This window comes from Siniperca chuatsi, linkage group LG17 (genome assembly GCF_020085105.1).
Source record: "Siniperca chuatsi isolate FFG_IHB_CAS linkage group LG17, ASM2008510v1, whole genome shotgun sequence".
Lineage (NCBI taxonomy): Eukaryota > Metazoa > Chordata > Actinopteri > Centrarchiformes > Sinipercidae > Siniperca > Siniperca chuatsi.
Window position 1 is genome coordinate 286,650 of NC_058058.1, and position 18,087 is coordinate 304,736.

General features: G+C 45.1%; 2 protein-coding genes and 1 long non-coding RNA gene across 4 annotated transcripts in view; 1 reads left to right on the forward strand and 2 right to left on the reverse strand.

The window, feature by feature from the left end:
- LOC122864531 (zinc finger protein 665-like) overlaps positions 1 to 13,919 on the reverse strand; it is a 43,114-nt gene extending 29,195 nt beyond the window's left edge. The window contains exon 1 of the mRNA XM_044172068.1: positions 13,727 to 13,919. Within this exon, the coding sequence (XP_044028003.1) occupies positions 13,727 to 13,919 (193 nt within the window). The remainder of the gene's footprint in view (positions 1 to 13,726) is intronic.
- On the reverse strand, positions 5,574 to 13,720 carry LOC122864652. 2 transcript variants are annotated; one of them, XR_006375264.1, is made up of 2 exons: positions 13,066 to 13,720; positions 5,574 to 5,739 (listed from the first exon to the last, which is right to left on the reverse strand). It is a non-coding gene; the product is annotated as an uncharacterized LOC122864652 (long non-coding RNA). The 2 variants fall into 2 exon arrangements; XR_006375265.1 differs by lacking the exon at positions 13,066 to 13,720 and adding an exon at positions 6,320 to 6,542.
- si:ch211-191i18.4 (uncharacterized protein LOC799350 homolog) lies at positions 13,920 to 17,352 on the forward strand. The gene is made up of 5 exons (XM_044172152.1): positions 13,920 to 14,069; positions 14,962 to 15,069; positions 16,116 to 16,217; positions 17,045 to 17,127; positions 17,250 to 17,352. Exons 1-5 carry the CDS (start codon positions 13,929 to 13,931, stop codon positions 17,326 to 17,328), a joined length of 513 nt encoding a protein of 170 aa, XP_044028087.1. The 5' UTR covers positions 13,920 to 13,928; the 3' UTR covers positions 17,329 to 17,352.
- Positions 17,353 to 18,087: the final 735 nt, after the last annotated feature.

Sequence of the window (18,087 nt, forward strand, 5' to 3'; positions counted from 1 at the left end):
TGAAAGTATAATATCAAGGGGTTCCAAGTTTTTATGTACGTTTTAGTTGATCCTCTAATCAAGTATTTTATTTTTTCTAATTTCAGGAAGAGCATCAGATCGGGGTATATTTTGGATAGTCTGGATTTGGTATAGTAAAGTCTGTGTAAAACTTTAAACTGTATAAAGGTTGAGAGGAGCGCATGAGCTAGTTCCATTAACTCTGTTCACATTCCCAGACCACATCAGATATTTCTATTCCAAGTTCTTCATCCGTTCAATTCAGATCTTATCTAATTACCCTTTTTGAAGGGGGATTATTATATTTAATATGTTTGAAATTTTGCCTTTTCGTTACACAGGGGATTTGTAAAATACTGACTAGGCCAGAGGCTGACGGTGAGGTGGGAGAGGTTGGACTCAAGGTTTGGATAAAGACGGAACTGGAAGTATCAGAATAGGTCTGATTTTTTCCAGAACAGATGTTTGAGAGAAGGAACTGAAACTGGCAAATAAACAATCTATATAAAATTCATTACAGTTGCTGAGACCAACTCTTTGCCGCCATGTAAATCCCAGGAAGAGGTGATTTTTGCAGATGGAGCAGGGAAAAGGTTATTTTTCTGTGATTAGGGCAGGTAGGGATGATGAAATGCAAAAGCTTGCCTCAGCTTTACACCATGAGGTTTCTGGGGATTGAAACCAATATATACATTTTTGAAAGTTTGTAGCCCATTCGTGGGCGTTTTTAGACTCTTTTTATGAGTGCTCAATGTAAAGAGGCTGAAACAGGCGTGATGTGGTCGAACCTCTCGGTCCTGGTTTACAGCCGAGGAGCTGAGTCCTGTACAGTCTGCAGTCTGTCAGAGTTTTTAGATTAAGACGAGTGAACAGGCTGTTACAGTAATCGAGGCGTGAGGAGATAAAAGCACGTACAACAGTTTCTGCATCACTGAGATTTAAAATAGATCAAATTTGTCTGATCTGTTGAAATCACCTGGGGCACTACAGTGTCTGATTTTGAGGCGAGAAGGTTAGCCAGTATTTTGACATCCACATTTAAAAAGGTAAGAGCCATATTCAAGGGGGTCCTTTCCTGGTTTGAGGAGGAGTTTAATTTATGCTTCTGTTAAACTAGATGGTGATGTTGTTTGACTCAATGAATGTTCAAACATTTCTAAAAGAACATGGGAGAGTTTAGTGGAGAACTTATAATAAATCTCTACCTGTGTTATTGTAAGGGTTCTTAAATGATGTCTAAATTCAGCATTTATCATAGGAGTTTTCAAATTGCTGCAAATTGATTCCTGTGGTTAACTACGAATCTGTGTGATCATACAAGATACTGATTTGCATTTCAGCTGATGGGCTAGCAAGCGGCCTGCTTTATTACCATGTTCATAGTAGCGTCCTTTTGACCAACGTAATTGTTCAGTCTCTTGTGTTGATAAAAGGTCATGCTGAGCTTTTAGATTAAGCCTTTCTTTGCATAGTTATGGTGACAGTGTTATGGAATATTGTTGGTCTGTTTTCCTTATTGAATCAATGATCTCTTGCTGTTTCTGTTTTCTTGCTTTATTATGTGATATGGAGTAAGATATTATCTCTCCACTGATTACAACTTTCAGTGTCTCCCATAGAGTGGATGGTGAAACAGAGTCTGATCTATTAGTTAGCAGGAAATCATCTGTTGCATTAGCTATATGTGCGCAGAATTGGTTGTCTGCCAATAGAGCCGCGTTCAATCTCCAGGCAGGGCAATGCACTAGATTCTTGTGAAAACGAGAGATCAACAATCACAGGTGCATGGTCAGATTTCCCAATGGTGAAGGAAGGTTTTATCTATCTATCTATCTATCTACCTACCTACCTGTTCTGCTGTATGAGTGATGGATGTGTTAGAAGTAAGAGAATTCTTTTTTTTATGTGAGTTGAAAAACCTTCAAGGGTCCAAGAGCCAGCTTAATCCATGAATTTGCATAGGACCTGGGACATTTTATAAAGTGAAGTTTTAGGATGAGAACGATCTTTGGTTGGTTCAGTTCCAATCTCCAGCAAGAATTAGATGATGTGAATTTAAGTTGAGTAATAGTAAAATTAGTTTCTTAATAAAGTCAACATCATCCCAGTTTGGGGCATATATACTTGCAAGAATGACTGGCGTATGAAAAAGCTATCCAGTTACGATTACAAAATCGACCCTGTGGGTCTAAGATGGTTTGTGATGCTGTAAATAATAGTTTTTTATGGATTAGTATTGCTACCCCTCGTGCTTTGGCATTAAAGTTACAATGAAAGGTTTGTCCCACCCAGTTTTTTCTGAGTCTGACATGGTCTGCTATGGTTAAGTGGGTGTTCTGTGACTACACTATTTGTGTGTTGAGTCTTTCAAGATGAGAGGAAACCCTTGCCCTTTTAACCGGACCACTCATTCCCTTAACATTATAGCTAGTGAAGCGAACTGATGATCTTCCCATTCCAGCCCTGGTTTTACTTTCGGTTTCAGTCATCACCTTGCGTTGAGTCATTCAGATAATGTGGCGTTATGATGGAGTTCAGATTTGATTCACTTAATAAACGGTCCCGGCAGAGCGATGGTATTTTGTCAACGTATATGTTAGAAAGCATAATAAACCAAAATCCCATAAGGCAGTAAAACCCATCCCCACACAAGATACAACACACCACACACTCGTCTCCTAAGTCTGCCTCAAGAACATCTTCCTCCATATCCACATAGTCCCGATTCCCATAAACTAGTGGTTCTAGCTCACTTAGTCCTAACCTAACTAGCAGGAGAGCATCCAACCTCTTAACAATTATTATGTTAGCAAAGAGTCATGAAGAAAAAAACAAAACAAAAACAGGCTGACGTGCCATGTAAAGTACAAAACTTTATCCGTCAGCTAACTAACATTAATGAAATTAAACACGAGCGTCAGAACGTAGTCAGCCAGCCACGAACCTAGCCACCAAGACAGCCACCCAGCTAGTTGCAATGGGTTGGCAAATTAGTCTTTTTCAGCCTAAGTTAGCAAACATAGCAGGCACATAGATAACTCACATTTTACCTCACTTTTTGTGTCTGTCCTCCTTTGTTGCGTTATTGATCATTACGGCGAGAGAGAGAGAGAGAAAAGCTGTAATTAAAGTTCACTCCTGGGCACTGTAGTCCAATTCAGTCCAAAGGTTAACCGGTTAGCTTTCCGACCCTCCAGTACTTACAAAGATGCTAGCCAACATTAGCCATCCCCTTGGGACCGTAGATCAGATAGTCTTAAAGGGGGATCTTGGCTAACGAGCATCACCCAGAGTCACAGAAAGCCTTTGCCTTCTCTGGCTTATAGAACTGGTGGGTATCCCTTCCGAGAGACTCGTAGACAGGCTGGGTAGAGCAGCTGTGCTCCAGCTAGGGCTATCCCGAATACCATTTTTGGGGCCTCGAAGCTTCAGTGAGAATTACCGGCGAATAGTTGAAGCTTCGATGGGGGGTATAACTGTCAAGGTTCATCTCCTCAAGGACAAAACAATTGTTTTTTGCTAGTCACCATTATTAGCTTAAGCCTATGGCATTTTACACTGCATAACTTAGTCTAGCAGCTAGAAGACTTTTCGTCTACTCAAAGGTTAACAAATTACATTATTTATACTTTTTCTTACTGTTGATTTAGGTCACTGGATCTCCCGACAGAACACCACGGTTGAATTTCAGCGTTACGGAACGTAATGAGTTGTCGTCAACTCGAGTAACGTTCACTTCATCTGTCTCTCCTCTTCACAGAGTTTGCAAAGGTCCAACTAATTCTTGGATGAGGATGGAAATGTCCTCTCCCAGACAGGCACACTCTTTGGATAGTCAGATATGCCCTCGCTCAAAGGTTCATATTATTCATGTATCAATGTTCATACATTGTCTTGTCGGTGACGAAGCCCTTGTTTGTATTTGCGGTTACTTGTTGTGCGTCTGTCGAGATAAAAGACCTATACACGTTAGTTCTTAATATTCTGAGCTGTTAAAGATAATTTACAAAAATGTACTCTCCTGGGTCTCACTCCAGCATGGCCAAAACTGGAAGCCTCATTGTCTAAAACTCTTTAATAAAAACAGAAAACATGAGAAGTTTGTGCCCAAAGATAAAAATCCAGTATAACGTGAAGTTGAACATTGTCTTTCTTGCCTGAACCTCTGAAACTCGGATCAGTGCTTAAGAGTTCAGCTCTTCTCACCAACACACTTGTGTCTTTGCAACTGATAAGGCCAAATGAATCTTCTGTCACAACCACTGCAGCTGATCCGTTTCTCTCCTGTGTGGCCAACCATGTGAACAGTCATCTGACCATGATGTACGAATCTCTGACCACACACTGAGCAGCTAAATGGTTTCTCTCCCGTGTGGATTCTCATGTGATGAACCAGTATGGCCTTCCTTGTGAAACTTGTGTTACAGACTGAGCAGGTGAAAGGTTTGTCTCCTGTATGGATCATTATGTGTTTGACCAAATACTGTTTCCGTTTGAATTTTTTACCACAAAATGAGCAGCTGAAGGGTTTTTCTGCGAGCCCATCCTGATGAAGCTGTGAGGACTGACGATGAACACATTTGTGTTTTTTTAGTCTTGACTGGCAAATGAATCTTTTGTTACAAACACTGCAGCCGAATGGTTTCTCTCCTGTGTGGAGTGTCATGTGTTGTATCAGATGTCCTTTCTGGGAAAATCTTTGACCACAAACTGAGCAGCCGAATGGTTTCTCTCCCGTGTGGATTCTCATGTGTATCTTCAGATTTCCCTTTTTACTAAATCTTTTCCCACATTCAGAGCAGCTGAATGGTTTCTCACCAGTTTTACATCTACTTTCACTTACAGTGACTTTATTATTTTTCAGAGATTTTAACCCTGACTGAGGTTTTCTGGTCTTCTTCCAACCATCATCAATATCAGGTTCTAAATGACTACCTGGATCTAAGGCTGGTTCTGGTCCTGTGTGAATGTTACTGTTGATCATGTCACCAACGTTGTAACTGAGTGTTTTCTTTCCTGTGTGGATTCTCATGTGTCTGCTAACATCTCCACTGTATCTAAAACGTTTCTTACAGACGGAGCAGCTGAAAGGTTTCTCTCCTGTATGAAGTCTCATGTGACTAATTGAGTTTCCCTTCTGAGAAAATCTTTTACCACAAAAGGAGCAACTAAATGGTTTCTCTCCTGTGTGAATTCTCATGTGTGCTTTCAGATGTGGCTTACGGCCAAATCTTTGACCACTCTCAGAGCAGCTGAATGATCTCTCAACAGTATTACAGTTAATATCACTAACAGGGACTTTCTGAGAGTTTAAACCTGACTGAGGGTCTCTGGTCTCCTCCCAATCCCCATCACTGTCATCAGTCTCAGAAGAGTCTCCAGTCTTGTCATCAGTCTCAGGTTGTAAATGTGTATCTGGATCAGAGTTCCTGGCTGGTCCTGGTCCTCCACAGTCCTCTCCATCAGCTCCTGTTTCCATCTGTTCAGTTTGGCTTTGATGAAGCTGTGAGGACTGAGGTTTCTCTTCATCTTCTTCACTCTTCACAGGGACAGGAGTGAATGGGAACTTGGTGATATCGGCCTCCTCCAGCCCTCGAAGCTGCTCTCCCTCCTGACTGGTCCAGAGCTCCTCCTGCTCCTCTTTAATGTGTGGGGGCTCTGGGTCCTGGTCCAGACTGGGGCTCCAGTCCTGCTGCTCAGGGGGAACCTCTTCTCTACTCAGTGACAGCTGCTGGACATCTGCAGGACACAGTGACAGACAGACACAGAAGCGTTTTTTATACCTGGAACATTTTGGGCTTCATCTGATGATTTGTGTTGTTCAAACAGACGAGACTTTCACATTCATGTCAGATGGTGAGAGAGGTGAGTTAAAAAGTTATGACATGAAGGAAGAAGAGTGTCTCTCAGTTGCGTCACTGACCGATTTAAAAAACTTAATTCTCAGTGAAGACATTTTTCATCATTTAATGTTATTAGACTGAATTCTGCTTCCTGTTTTATGTCTGATTAATGACATTAATGCAGGACATTAAATTGTTTAATTAGCTCACAAGCTGCATGTAAAGACTACATGTAAACTCTAACAAATCTGTTATTACAAGTTATTGTACTTGACCCCAAACACATTATCTAGAGATATAGTTACTCTAGATGGAGAAGAAAAGGATAGAAAAGAGATCATATCTCTCCAATATTAGCTTCTCTGCACTGGCTCGCTGTAAAATCCAGAATAGAATTTAAAATCCTTCTCCTCACCTACAAAGCTCTTAATGGTCTGGCACCATCGTATCTTAAAGAGCTCATAATACCTTATTACCCGACTAGAGCACTGCGCTCCCAGGATGCAGGGTTACTTGTGGTTCCTAGAGTCTCCAAAAGTAGACTGGGAGCCATAAAGAAACGCAGTCGAAGTGCACTTGGTTATAAGTTGTAACATTCAGCATCCGTTTAAATGTCTGACAAAGAGGAAACTTCCTGCATGAACATCGCACTCATCACGTTCTTCCTCACAGGTGAGCTTCACCTGTCTGTGGTGTTTGTTAGTGGTGTGCAGGCGGGCGGGTGGAGTTAGTGGCTGTAAGAGCTCAATATGCCACAGTCCATCACTATATTACCCCATTCATATCAATGAGAGTGGACTAAATAACAGAAACACCTGTCAGTTCGGGGTGTGCCACATCATATCGTTCACAATCATTTTTAATATGATTTTAGTGGCGATGTTTCGACTTGTTGACGTAATGACACAGCAACAACGAGCATGGCTGACAGCGAAAGTAACATTGCTACCGGCTCCACGGTGGCAACAAGGAAGACGGCAACGGCCAAATACCTCCAACGAGTAAGGCAAGTCCTAAGAAGTCAGCTCAATGGCAAGAACAAGGCCCAGGCAATAAACAGCTACGCCCTGCCAGTGATCAGATACCCTGCAGGAATAATAAGGTGGCCAAAGGAAGAGATACAGACCACAGACGTTAAGACGCGAAAGCTCCTCACCATGCATGGAGGGTTCCATCCAAATCTTGCACCCTGAGACTGTACGCTAGCCGTAAGGAAGGCGGCCGTGGACTAGTGAGTGTCAGAGCCACTATCCAGGATGAAACATCCAAGATCCACAAGTACATCCAAGATAAGGCCCCAACAGATGACGTGCTCAGGGAATGTCTCAGGCAATGGGGAACAGAGGAAGACGTGCTGGAGGAAGGACCATCATGGGAGGACAAACCCTACATGGGATGTACCACCGAACATAACTGAAGTGGCTGATATCAAAAAAGTCCTACCAATGGCTAGAGCGGGCTGGACTGAAGGACAGCACAGAGGCACTCATCATGGCTGCACAGGAGCAGGCCCTGAGCACCAGAGCGATAGAGGCCCAGATCTACCGCACCAGACAAGACCCAAGGTGTAGGCTGTGCAAAGAGGCCCCTGAGACAATCCAGCACATAACTGCAGGGTGTAAGATGCTGGCAGGAAAAGCATACATGGAGCGCCATAACCAAGTAGCTGGCATAGTGTACAGGAACATCTGCACTGAGTATGGACTGGAAACCCGAGGTCAAAGTGGGAAACACCTCCAAAGGTGGTAGAGAATGACCGAGCCAAGATCCTGTGGGACTTCCAGATCCAGACTGACAGAATGGTGATGGCGAACCAGCCTGACATCGTGGTGGTTGACAAACAGCAGAGGAAAGCCGTTGTGGTTGACGTGGCGACACCAAGCGATGGCAACATCAGGAAAAAGGAACATGAGAAATTAGAGAAGTACCAAGGGCTCAGAGAAGAGCTGGAGAAGGCCTGGAAGGTGAAGGCGACAGTGGTAACCGTGGTCATCGGGGCACTCGGGGCAGCGACCCCCAAACTGGAGGAGTGGCTACAGCAGATCCCTGGAAGAACACCAGACATCTCGGTCCAGAAGAGTGCAGTACTGGGAACAGCGAAGATACTGCGCAGAACCCTCAAGCTCCCAGACCTCTGGTTGAGGACCCGAGCTCGAAGGACGAGACCACCCGCGGAGGGTGAAGGACAAAGTTTTTTTTTTTATATATATATTTATTAATGACAGCTGAATCAACACAAACTGAACATTAGAACCTTCCTAAAGGGGGATTTATTATTACTGGACTGTTTTAGCTTTAGCCACTTAGCTTAGTGATTTTAAGCTAGTCCTTTTCTGTTGTCTGGATGGTGGAAATGCAGTTCAATGACTTTTTTTTTTCTTCATACGTAAAATAATGTTTTCAGAAATCTGAAAGTGGGTTGTAAACAGCGTTAAGACTTTAAAAAGGTGTGTTCCCACCAAACGTGAATTGCATTTTTTGCGCCGCACGATTACATACAAAGTCAATGAAAAGTCGCAAATTTGCGCCAGGCGACGTGAATGACACGACTGACGCAAGTTGAAAATATATATCAACTTGGGCTTTGCGGAGTGTTTTGCGTGGAGGACCGGGCGGAGCGGTGGGACAGCGCCGCTGCTCGCCGACAGACAGCTGCTGAGCGCCGGGCAGCTCTGAGGACAGAGCTGGAGCTTCTGGAGGAATAAACACCGGATTCTGCTCTGATCCAGAGCCGTTTACCGGCAGGAGGAGAGCTCAGAGGTTTTTTTTCAACTTCGCTTCTCAACTTGTCTGCAGCAGCGAACGGAGGTGCCAACCTCCACTGTCGTTATTGTAGCCGCGGTCTGTGGGCACCCAGAGCGCTATGATAGCTACTGCTTCATATTTATAGAGACCGGATTGCTTGGAGAAAAGTAAGCGAGGACTACCTGGTAAGTTTTGAAAATGTGTGTCTGTTACTTGATTCCAGCTACCTGTTGTACTTTGCTATGAACCAAGTTAGCACTAACATTAGCGCTAATCGATCCAAACTCCATTCAGAAAACGGGGCTCAGGCAGCTCGTCTCTCCGCACACTACAGTGTTACCAACTAAGCGACTTTCTCGCTAGATGTAGCGATTTTTCAGACCCTCGTTTTTAAAAAAAGTGACCAGCGACAAATTTAGCGACCTATTCAGACCATCAGGGGAAAGGCGAGAAATATATTCTTCTTCTTTTCCTTTCTTCTGTTCCCTTTCAGGCGTCGCCACAGCGAATCATGTGCCTCCATCTAACCCTGTCCTCTGCGTCCTCTTCACTCAAACCAATTAGCTTCATGTCCTCTCTCACTACATCCATAAACCTCCTCTTTGGTCTTCCTCTAGACCTCCTGCCTGGCAGCTCCAACCTCAGCATCCTTCTACCAATATATTCACAGTCTCTGCTCTGAACACGTCCAAACCACCTCAGTCTGGCCTCTCTGACTTTATCTCCGAAACATCTAACATGAGCTGTCCCTCTGATGTCCTCGTTCCTGATCCTGATCCGTCCTCGTCCCTCCCAAAGAGAACCTCGACATCTTAAGTTTAAGTTTCCTTTCATTCTTGCTGAGACTCTTTTATCACACAACACACCTGACACTTTTCTCCACCCGCTCCAACCTGCTCGCACTCGCCTCTTCACCTCTTCTCCACAGTCTCCATCGCTCTGAACTGTTGACCCTAAGTACTTAAAGTCCTGCACCTTCTTCACCTCTGCTCCCTGTAACCTCACCGTCCCACCTGGGTCCCTCTCATTGACACACCTGTATTCTGTCTTACTGCAGCTGAGCTTCATTCCTCTGTTTTCCAGAGCAGACCTCCATCTCTCTAGATTTTCCTCCACCTGCTCCCTGCTCTCACTACAAATCACAATGTCATCCGCAAACATCATAGTCCATGGAGATTCCTGTCTAACCTCATCTGTCAGGCCGTCCATCACCAGAGCAAACAAGAAGGGGCTCAGAGCCGATCCTTGATGCAGACCCACCTCCACCTTGAACTCCTCTGTCACACCTACAGCACACCTCACCACGGTCTTACAGCTGTCATACCTGTCCTGCACCACTCTAACATACTTCTCTGCCACTCCAGACTTCCTCATACAATACCACAGCTCCTCTCCCTGTCATACGCTTTCTCTAAATCTACGAAGACACGATGCAACTCCCTATGACCTTCTCTGTACTTCTCCATCAGCATCCTCAAAGCAAATACTGCATCTGTTGTACTCTTTCTAGGCATGAAACCATATTGCTGCTCACAGATGCTCACCTCTGCCCTTAGCCTAGCTTCCACTACTCTTTCCCACAGCTTCATTGTATCATCAGCTTTATTCCTCTGTAGCTGCACAGCTCTGCACATCTCCCTTGTTCTTAAAAAATGGCACCAGTTCACTTCTCCTCCATTCCTCAGGCATCCTCTCACTCTCCAAGATCTGTTAAACAAACTAGTCAGAAACTCTACTGCCACCTCTCCTAGACACTTCCATACCTCCACAGGTATGTCATCAGGACCAACTGCCTTTCCACTCTTCATCCTCTTCAACGTCCTCCTCACTTCACTCTGCTAATCTTTGCTACTTCCTGCTCCACACCAGTCACCGCTTCTACTCTTCGTTCCCTTTCATTTTCCTCATTCATCAACTCTTCAAAGTACTCCTTCCATCTTCCCATCACACTCCCGGCACCTGTCAGTACCTTTCCATCCTTATCTTTAATCACCCTAACCTGCTGCACATCCTTCCCATCTCTATCTCTTTGTCTGGCCAACCTGTACAAATCCACCTCTCCCTCTTTAGTGTCCAACCTAGCATACAAGTCCTCATATGCTCTTTGTTTGGCCTTTGCCACCTCTACCTCCACCTTACGCTGCATCTCCCTGTACTCCTGTCTACTCTCTTCAGTCCTCTCAGTGTCCCTCTTCTTCTTAGCTAACCTCTTTCTCTGTATACACTCCTGAACTTCCTCGTTCCACCACCAAGTCTCCTTGTCCGCTTTCCTCTTTCCAGATGACACACCGAGTACCCTCCTACCCGTCTCCCTGATCACATTAGCTGTAGTGGTCCAGTCATCTGGGAGCACTTCCTGACCACCCAGAGTCTGTCTCAGCTTCCACCACTTCGTCCTCTGCTCTGCCTTTGTCCTCTTCATCTTCCTCACCACCAGAGTCATTTTACACACTACCATCCTGTGTTGTCTGGCTACACTCTCCCCTACCACTACTTTACAGTCACTGGTCTCTTTCAGATTACAACGTCTACACGAGATGTAGTCCACCTGTACTCCACCTGAGTGCTTCCACCTCCGCTCTTATATGTCACCCTATGTTCCTGCCTCTTCTGGAAGAAAGTGTTCACTACAGCCATTTCCATCCTCTTTGCAAAGTCTACCACCATCTGTCCTTCTGCGTTCCTGTCCTGAAGACCAAACCTGCCCATCACACTCTCATCACCTCTGTTCCCTTCACCTACATGCCCATTGAAATCTGCACCAATCACCACTCTCTCACCTCTGGGGATGCTCTGCATCACTTCATCTAACTCACTCCAGAATTTCTCCTTCTCTTCTAACTCACATCCTACCTGTGGGGCAGAACCACTCACAACATTGAACATCACCCCTTCAGTTTCCAGCTTCAGACTCATCAACCTGTCTGATACTCTTTTCACCTCTAGAACATTCCTCACAAACTCCTCTTTCAGGATAACTCCTACTCCGTTTCTCTTCCTATCTGACCCATGGTAGAACAACTTGAACCCTGCTCCTAAGCTTCTAGCCTTGCTACCTTTCCACCTGGTCTCCTGGACACACAGTATGTCCACCTTCCTTCTCTGCATCATGTCGATCAACTCTCTAGCCTTCCCTGTCATAGTCCCAACATTCAAAGTCCCTACTGTCAGTCCTACAAGAAATATATTCATATATTGTATTGTAATTCATTCCCATGCACGCTGCTCAGAGTAATCGCAGTCCTCTTCTGCCAACAGCGCTGGGTCTCGTCTCTCCCTCTCCTCTTGCGCCGTGTGCAGCAGGTTTGAGCTTTCTCTCAGTCTTTCTCCGGGTCTCCGGGTTACAGGGATCCTACAGCTTGTACATATGTAAATAGTTTGTTTGATCTTGTCCGTCCCTTTGTAGATTTTTAAAAACTTTTTTACTTCAAATATACAATGTCCTTGTAGTGACTTTGTGATTATTTGGCTAAATATTTCCTCTCTCTTGCTGCAACTGACAACTGCGCCCCACCTTGCGGTGAGCGAAGAGCAACGTTCCTATCTTATCATGTGCAGGCAGCTTAAAGGTCTTTTCAGACGGGGAGTAACTGACGCACCTAGTAATTAATTTTCAATAAAAGGCGAACGGGCAGGTAGGGAGGCGCGGGCAGTCTGACAGGCGGGGCGACGAGCGGGCGCAATCCCGCGATACTGTCACAGGTGTATTCGTCTCACACACACCTGCTTCCAGAGTTGAGTTGTCTTGAACTTTTTCTACGCGCAGTGCAAATCAGTGGACGAGAGACTGATCCTTGCTGTTCCCTGAAATAACTTTCCTAAACAGCTATCGGGACATAACCAGGAGGAGCGTCGCCGCAAGACTGGACGCATCCAGTAACGTTATGTGTAGTTTTAACTTAAGCTAGGCTATAAAGTTCCGACTATGCTAATTTAGCTTACTAGCTATCAACAGTAACAGTCTGTGATTGGCATCAGAGAAGAAACGGTTGCACCGACAGATATACAGTAGTGCACAGAAGCCGTTTCCATGGTTACCACGCACAGAGCACCTGCGAGCACCTGTAGACACCTACATGTGTCTATTCACATGAAAACCTTAACGCAAGTAAACTAAAATGATCTCGCGGTCAAACGCGCGCCAAGTTCGGTGTGAACACAACTTAACACCTTTTCGCAACAGGAGTTGGTGCTAGAACGGAGATTCGCTCAGCGTCCTCATTTAACTTTTATTTAACTTGACTCTGAGCTTTTTTGCCAGAAAGTCCCCTTAAAGGACAGGGACTACTTCGCGTCTTTAGGTAATTACACATCTCGGCGTAGTCGTGGCCTCAGACCTGAACTTCAACAGCCACATGGAGAATATATCCAGGAGTAAAGGACTAACGTCTCGGCGGGATTTGGAAAAACTTGCATTGATCTCCAGTCGACTCGGCTGTAACGGGGTCTTTACTGGTCTTTCTAACAAATCGCTCACAGCTGCAGCTGATCCAGAGCGCCGCTGCTCGCGTCCTCACTGAGACCACGAAAGCGGATCACATCAGTCCAGTTCTGAGGTCTTTACACCGGCTTCCTGTCTGTCAAAGAACTGATTTCAAAACACTGCAGTTGGTTTATAAAGCACTGGATGGTTCAGGGCCAGAGTACACTTCTGATCTCCTGCTTCGCTATGAACCATCCAGACCTCTCAGGTGGTCTGGGATCAGGTCTGGGATCAGGTCTGCTTTCTGTCCCCAGAGTCAGAACTAAACCTGGAGAAGCAGCGTTCAGGTTTTGTGCTCCACATGTCTGGAACAAACTGAAAACTGCTGAGACTCTTTAAATCAGGGCTTTTCTGTTTGCTGCTAACTGTTACGCTCCTGTTTTTATTTGCTATTTAACTCTTTTTAAGTGCATTTAAATGTCTTGTTATGTTGCTTTTAGTTAAAGCACGTTGAATCGCCATGTTGCTGAACTGCCGCCAAAACGGGTGGAGTGATGTTGGGGGGGGTGTCCTTCTCTGTTGTTCTGTTGTTCGGCGCCGTTACGTTACCGTAAAGCTGAGAATACGGCCGCCCTCCCGCTGCGCTGGCGGCGGGTGTGACGTCAGTATAAACAGCGCGAGAGCAGCGAGAGAAGAAGAAGTGAAGCGGACAGACCTGCTCTGTGCAGCCGAAGCTGAGGCTGGAAAACAGCGGCCAGCAGCTCCCGCTGTCGCTCGTTCTCCTCTTTTGAACGACGAAGCTCCTCCTCGTACTCTGCTATCGTCCTTTCAAACAGCCCAAATATCTCCTCAGCAGCCGCAGTTAGTCGCTGCTTCACCAGCGCTCTCAGCATCTGGACTTTACACATTTTCACACAATGACGCCAACTTTTCCTCCACAAACTCCGTCAGAAACGCTGTTTGCTCTCCGTCAAACAGCCGCTCTGACCGGCGCTGCTGCAGTTAGCATGCTAGCTGCTAGCTTCTTCTTCTTCTGTGTAATTCGCGGTAGCCTTCAGGTGCAGTACAGCCACCTACTGGCCGGAGTTTGTCTCTTTTCCTTTTCAGCCGTTTAATCACTTAATTTGTTCTCAGAAAAACAGCCATTAGTCTCAAAACTGGTGACAAAATCAAGATTTATAAACGTGTTTGATGATCTGTGAAGTACTTTTCGTGTGTAAACCTATTTGAACAAATGCTAATGCTAGCCCGGGCGCAGATCCTGGGCCTGCCAGGCTATAAACTGAGCCGGACCTCAGCTGTGCGATCAGAGTCAGAAACACTTCATTGATCCCCGAGGGGAAACTCTTTCCTTACAGCTGCTCAGATATATGTATATCTGATTGATTGTTTTTCTGCATTCAAAAGTTTACTTCAGTAAAAAAGCAGGACTTTTGCTTGTAATGGAGTATTTTCACATTGTTGTATTATAGAACTTTATTTGATGTTTGATACAAATTCTTGAAGGAACAATAACCGTTCATTCCTATCAATCAATAACAAAACAACAACAACAGAGAGGCCACAAACATAAGCCAAAATAAATCAATAGATAAATAAGTACATTTATAAATAGAGAATAAATCAAGTTAATATTTGCAGCAAAATGCTTTACATATTATCTGAAGTAGTTTCACGTGAGTAAATGATCTGAGAACTTCTTCTTCTGCTGTCTTAAAGTGAACTTTGGTAACCTGAGTGTGACGTCAGCGTCATGTGACTCCGAAACCAGACTAAGAGGATTATTGGCTCCTCTTCAGTCTCTGATTTACTCTGTTTCCTGCTTCAGCTGCTGTTTTTATTCACACAGAAGAAGAAGAAGAAGAGAGAGAGCGGTAGAGCGAGCCTGTGGCTGAGCAGATGATTGATTGATTGATTGATTGATTGATTGATTGATTGATTGATTGACAGATGAAGCTGAACGTGTGTGCGGTGTTTCTGCTGCTGCTCTGCTGCATCTGTCTGCAGAGAGTCGACTGCAGTCTGCCCAACGTCACGCCTGGAACACCTCCGCTGCAGGTAGGACAGATGCATGCTGGGAATGTGATCTGAAGCTGATCAATAATATAAACTACACACACACACACAGTGTTCTGTTGACAGTCACGCTGAGACCGTCAGCAGCGTTGCGTTCCCCGACCAGCTGACTCTTCTTCATAGTCATTACAATAATAATAAATCCGTTTCATTCAGCAGCTCCGTCTCCCAGAAATTACTTTTCTATATTCATGAATTGTTTTGTCAATAAAGTTGTGGTGTCAAACGGGATCGCCGCCTGGACGCTCAGAGGAACAGTTCTGACTGGCTGAAGCGACACATTTATCTCGCAGGTCCGAGGTCGTTGGTCGGGACCAGAGTCCGCATCCCGAGTCTGTCTGAGGTTCAGACAACAGAAACACTTTGTCAGTGAAAGACGTTTCAGTCCCTGCAGACTGTTTCTGTATGAAACCAGACCAGGTCTTTGTCTAACCTGAACTCAGAGCTGCGAGAACCAGAACAGAACCAGAACAGAACCAGAACAGAACCAGAACTAGAACAGAACCAGAACACAGTTTCCTGATGCTGAAGCCACCAGCTGATGTTTTGTAAAATCAGATGTTTAAGTTGTCAATAAGTTGTCAGTGAACACTTTACTGAAACGTTCAGGGGACGGGGGGACGCCACGGGGGGGACGCCACGGGGGGGACGCCACGGGGGCGCCACGAGGGAGCGCCACGGGGGCGCCACGGGGGCGCCACGGGGGGGGGACACCTCGGGGACGCCAGGGGGCGCCACGGGGACGCCACGGGGGGGACGCCTCGGGGGGACGCCACGGGGACACCTCGGGGGGACGCCTCAGGGGGACGCCACGGGGGGACGGGGCTGTGGTGGATTTACAGTTGTTTATGGAAATGAATTGATGTCTATCACAGAAGCTGAACCAGGTGAGTGCTGCACCTGTAACATCAGCAGCGTGGTTGAAGGTGATGTGAAGGAGGATGAGGATGGTGAGGAAGAGTCAGAGGACAGGAACAGCTGCTCGTGACTTCAGGTGTCATTATTGAAACGTTCTTTGTGTCTGTCAGGTTGCAGTGAAGTCAAACATCGTCACGTCTCCGAAGAGGAACGGACTCAGTCGACTTCCTGGACTCTGCAGACGCCTGAAGAGACGCAGAGTCACCATCATGGTAAAAACTCACGTCTCCACTCAGCTCGCTAAATAAGCCGCAGGTTGAATTAAAGGGTCGGTTTGGATCCGAACTAACGAGTTAAAACACCAAAGTCACACAATAACACAAACAAATGAACGATCGAGGCAGCGGTGGACCGGCAGCTCGTGTTCTGCGAGGTAAAATGTTTGTGGGGCCCAGTTCTGAAGAACCCAGCTGTGTCCAGCTGCTGCTGCAGTTCTTGTTCAGGAGGAGACAGAAGAACGTCATCGGCGTAAAACTTCACCTCTCGATCGAGGAGGGAGCGGCCAGCAGCAGCACACTGATCCAGCTGTACAGTTCATTTATTTACACATTAAATACAGTCTTCAGTTGCAGCTCTGACGAACACCTCTTCTCTGGTGAAGGATTCAGTTTGTCTCCAGTTTTTACAGAACATCTATTTTCCAAACACACTGATTTAACCAGATCACACATTTTGCCCCCTAAACCACAACACAGAAGTCTGTAATAGAGCTCTTCGTGCCAAACAGAGTCGAAAGCTTTCTTGAAGTCAATAAAATTAGATTTTTACTCAGGATGGAGTCTTCAAGGAAATCTAGTTTTCTTTTATTCAGAATACGACAGAACAGTTTACCTGCTGACACAGACGCCTCGGAGGTTACAGGCCCTGATTGGTCCCTTTGCACCAGATGTGGGAAAACATTTATAAGGTGCCTCATGAAATATATTGATACCATCAATGGCCTTTTTTACACCATCTCTGGTAGGGACATATTGATTTTGGTTATTTCCTGATATACGTCATTGATCAGATCAGGTTGCTCTGTGTCTCCATCTCTCAGTGTAACCTGGAGAAGTTCTGCTGGCGGGGGCGGAGTCAGAAGATTCAGTCTGGCCAGGTGTGTCGCTGTCCGCGGGGATCCAGGTGTTCGCATTTCTTCGTCCACAGTCTCTGAAACGTCACCTTTAAATTACAAACCTTCGACTTTCTGGGACCAAACTTTGTTTCTCTAATCCTGAATTTTATTTCACGTGTTTCTATTGAAGACAAACGTCAAAGTGTCCAGATGAAGCTGCTCCTCTTGATGGCGAAGGGGGACAAAAGGGGGCAATATTGAAGAAATAAAACCTTTTGCTCAGACAAACTGAACTGCATTCATGTATCTAACATGTACTCAGCTACCGAGCTACGCTTTGATGCAACCTCCCAACCGTTCTCTTGTATCACAACGTGCTTTTTACTGGTCGCTTATGTTGTGGCAACACCGTCAACACACAGAGTAACTTCCACTCACATCATGCACGGCCTGGAAGTATAGCGAACGCTCATTTTTACCAAGACAAGAATATGTTTATATATATATATATATATATATATATATAAATAAATAAATAAATAATCAAGCTGAGGGCAGACCGGGGGCGAGGTTGTAACGCTGCAGCTCGTCCCAGCCATGGTGCTGATTTTATCTGATAATAAAACAAATCAGAGCACTATGAAAGTCTAGATAAATAAAAGTAATAATAAATGTATGTTATTGTTTATATACATCTAGATTATTTACATTCGACAGCTGATTAGAAAAGAACCAGTAACTTTAGAATTCAAACTTCTGATCGTAACGCGCAGCTGCGGACACGCTGATGACGTTTTCTCTGACCGTTTCCGTTTCCAACAGAACACCAACGAGGCTGCGCACGCTGGCACCGGAAACAGGTAGAGGGCAGGAAGTGACGCATTTGACCTTCAAAATAAAGGTCATTTAATCACGTTTGAAGTCATATGACAAACACCAAATGATAAGCTCTAGCAATATATTTTACACGTATGTTGTTTTATTGATATGATTAAAGTTAATAACTAAATGTATATTATATTGCCTGA

What these genes read in the sequence shown, in the direction of transcription:
- si:ch211-191i18.4 (XM_044172152.1), top strand. Translation starts at nt 13,929, where the DNA reads ATGACGCCAACTTTTCCTCCACAAACTCCGTCAGAAACGCTGTTTGCT. An exon ending in CTGGAACACCTCCGCTGCAG is followed by an intron (nt 15,070 to 16,115) that starts GTAGGACAGATG and finishes TGTGTCTGTCAG; the next exon opens with GTTGCAGTGAAGTCAAACAT. An exon ending in CGCTGTCCGCGGGGATCCAG is followed by an intron (nt 17,128 to 17,249) that starts GTGTTCGCATTT and finishes TTTCTATTGAAG; the next exon opens with ACAAACGTCAAAGTGTCCAG.